Source organism: Sinocyclocheilus anshuiensis, unplaced genomic scaffold (assembly GCF_001515605.1).
Source record: "Sinocyclocheilus anshuiensis isolate Anshui unplaced genomic scaffold, SAMN03320099.WGS_v1.1 scaffold117, whole genome shotgun sequence".
NCBI lineage: Eukaryota > Metazoa > Chordata > Actinopteri > Cypriniformes > Cyprinidae > Sinocyclocheilus > Sinocyclocheilus anshuiensis.
In genome coordinates this window covers 1640415-1644021 of record NW_015536624.1, presented here as the reverse complement: position 1 = coordinate 1644021, position 3607 = coordinate 1640415, and the positions used below count along the sequence as shown (strand labels likewise).

At 35.1% G+C, this 3607-nt stretch overlaps 1 protein-coding gene across 1 annotated transcript in view; it reads left to right on the top strand.

Annotated features, from left to right (window-relative positions):
• Positions 1 to 3024, top strand: part of LOC107653214 (serine/threonine-protein kinase Chk2-like) — a 14926-nt gene extending 11902 nt beyond the window's left edge. Inside the window, exons 12-15 of the mRNA XM_016439886.1 lie at positions 2086 to 2201; positions 2330 to 2415; positions 2575 to 2628; positions 2847 to 3024. Coding sequence (XP_016295372.1) covers positions 2086 to 2201; positions 2330 to 2415; positions 2575 to 2628; positions 2847 to 2906 — 316 coding nt within the window. The 3' untranslated portion in view covers positions 2907 to 3024. The remainder of the gene's footprint in view (positions 1 to 2085; positions 2202 to 2329; positions 2416 to 2574; positions 2629 to 2846) is intronic.
• Positions 3025 to 3607: the final 583 nt, after the last annotated feature.

Here is a 3607-nt window from a genome sequence, read left to right as displayed (position 1 = left end):
GGGGGGGTGGGGGGGGGCTCTTTCCCACCCTCAATACCATGACTGAGGTGAGACCCTTGAGCAAGGCAACTAACCACACAAGTCACTTCATTATTTGTTATTCACTGATAATCTTCATCTCCAATGAACTCTTAATTGCTACAACTGGATCATTAATTCAGTGAGTCAAACTTGAGAACCAGATCAGTCTGACTTGTGAATGAATCATTCAGACCAGTTTTTGTAATTGGATCAAACGATTCTTTCATGAACGTGAGAGTAAAATTGCTTTAATTTTGGTCTGTTTCTAATACAAAAATATTTTGTGTAGCTTCACAAGTAGTGTGGAGAATTTTATTATTATTGAATCATTACATTTTCAGTAAATATTAGTCAGTAAATTTTATTGGGGCAAAAGTCAGTCAGGGTTTGGAATGACATGAGGGTGAGGAAATTATGAAATCTATTAATTTCAATGATTATATCTTGCAAAATGCTGTAAAAAATTTATTGGTCATTAGCCGGGTTTCCATCCAAAATTGCGAATTTCAATTATGCGCAAAACTGGAATATTGCATAAAACATTTGCGAACAAGCATCGTTTCCATCCAACAAGTCAAAGAGAACAAAATTGTCACTTCCTGATAAACTGGCACTATAAATCACAAAGAAAAGTAGGAGACCATAATAATTTTCATATATAATAAATTACTTGCACCTCAGTTTTGCCGTCCCATAGCGCAAAGTCACATGACTTTTTTTAATGCGCTTGGAGGAATTTATTTGCAAAATGCGTTTCCATCTCACATTATTCGCATCAACCTTTTTTCGCACAAGTCAAAAACCACCTCAAGCGAGCGTAAAAACTTTTTTGCGAATTAAGGGATTTTTATTCGAAATTTGGCATTTCCATCACTCGTTTCTCATGCGATACTTCAAAATTCGCATTAAAACAGGGTGATGGAAACAGCTGTTGTTCATTCAAAATCGTCACTTCCTGATAAACTGGCACTATAAATCACTAAGAAAAGTAGGAGACTATAATAATTTTCATATATAATAAATTACTTGCGCCTCAGTTTTGCCGTCCCATAGCGCAAAGTCACATGACTTTTTTTGATGCGCTTGGAGGAATTTATTTGCAAAATGCGTTTCCATCTCACATTATTCGCATCAACCTTTTTTCGCACAAGTCAAAAACCACCTCAAGCGAGCGTAAAAACTTTTTTGCGAATTAAGGGATTTTTATTCGAACTTTTACGTTTCCATCACTCGTTTTTCATGCGATACTTCAAAATGCGCATTAAAACAGGGTGATGGAAACATAGCTATTGTTAATTCTGCATGAATTAATATTCACAAATCGCACGTCAAAAACCACCTCAAGCGAGCGTAAAAACTTTTTTGCGAATTAAGGGATTTTTATTCGAAATTTGGCATTTCCATCACTCGTTTCTCATGCGATACTTCAAAATTCGCATTAAAACAGGGTGATGGAAACAGCTGTTGTTCATTCAAAATCGTCACTTCCTGATAAACTGGCACTATAAATCACTAAGAAAAGTAGGAGACTATAATAATTTTCATATATAATAAATTACTTGCGCCTCAGTTTTGCCGTCCCATAGCGCAAAGTCACATGACTTTTTTTAATGCGCTTGGAGGAATTTATTTGCAAAATGCGTTTCCATCTCACATTATTCGCATCAACCTTTTTTCGCACAAGTCAAAAACCACCTCAAGCGAGCGTAAAAACTTTTTTGCGAATTAAGGGATTTTTATTCGAACTTTTACGTTTCCATCACTCGTTTTTCATGCGATACTTCAAAATGCGCATTAAAACAGGGTGATGGAAACATAGCTATTGTTAATTCTGCATGAATTAATATTCACAAATGAGACCTTATTGTAAAGTGTTAGCGAAAATACTTTTATAGTATTCATAAATGACTGGAAAAGTCAATTCATTGGTCAAAACATGTAGAAACTGTGAAAGATATGTACATTTTGAGCCCGTAATTGAAACTCAAGCAAACTGAGCTTGAATGAACATATGAATGTATGACATTTTTTCCTAAAGCTGTGTGTGTATCTGTATTGTCATAGTTTGGGTGGTTATCCTCCATTTAACTCCGAGTGCTCCACCATGTCGGTGCGTGAACAGATCATTAACGGCCACTACCGCTTCATCCCATCTCAGTGGAAGAAGGTCTCAAATGAAGGTAATGTCTTTGCTCTCCATTGACAATTGGATAGTTTAATAGCATGTACATCATATCAGTTTATATTGTCAGAGATATTTAAACTTAAAAGCATACAGTGTAAGTTATATATTTACTTTGTCTTTCAGCCAAAGATTTGATCAAGAAGCTCCTGGTTGTGGATCCTGAAAAGCGTCTGAGCGTGGAAGCGGCGCTGACACATCCGTGGTTGAACGTGCGTGCTGAAAAACCCACTAACTAAACAAATGTGGTTGAGCATTATTCAGCTAGGATTGATAGTTGTCAACCTTTTAATAGTGTTTGAAATGTGATCGCTTTAAGTAAAATAAAAAACAGCATTCTGCAAATTTAAAATATTATGTTTGTGTAACAGGATGACGAGATGAGAAACACTGCAGACCAACTGATGCAGTGTGAAACATCCAAGGTACAACAACAAAAAACAGTGCATGAGGCTGCATGTGGATTTTTATTCAGGATAAAAGTGCTAAAAAAAAAATGTATAGTAGTTGTAATTGTTTTCTATTACAGAGCTGAAGTCTAGGAATTCAAATATTTGCTTTCAAAATGTATTACATCATTGACTAGATGCACACTGATACATTTGTCATTAAAAACTAAATGTGATTTAAATTTTCATCACAGAAGCGTAAGGCAGAAGAGGCAGAGGGTGAGCCGCCATCCAAAAGGAAGCCTGGGCCTTGAATTGCACACACTTAGTTGTTTCCTGGTGCCCTTTTAAAAGCTCTTTCCTGCGACCAATTCATTCTGAACATCTAACACTGTATTGACTTTGTAAATATGTATTTCTACCATTTCCTGTGTCCAAAATAAAATTTTAACATTTTCTACTCTTGAGTTTATTACTTTTAACTCATCAAAAATCTTGTTTATTCATTTAGCAGACAATTCTAGCAACATGAAAAATATTTTCTTTCCACTTGGATTATGCAGGGATTGTACAGGTGCTGGAAATCCTTGAAAGTGCTTGAATTTTAATAAGGTGTTTTCGAGTTTTGAAAAATGCTTGGATTTTGGGTAAAGTGCTTAAAACTTATTGAAATTGCAATTGCATTGCTTTCATAATAAATCTTACTGAATTTTACAGTTTGAACCATGAAACATGTTTTCCTTTAATTTGTCACCCTTCTGTAGGATGCTATCACATTTTTAATAGCTCAATAATATATGATTTATCATGAATGTGTATGTAAGCACGCAATTTACCTCAGTTGTAAAGACCTGGAAAACCATGAAAATGCTTGAAAAGTGCGTGAATTTGACTTTGGAAAAGGTGTAAGAACCCTGATTATGGTGCGGTATCTTAGCAGTAGATAACCAAATTAAGAATATTGGTTTTCAAGAAAAAAATTGTGTTTTTCACGTTAAAGGTGTCATATGATGCG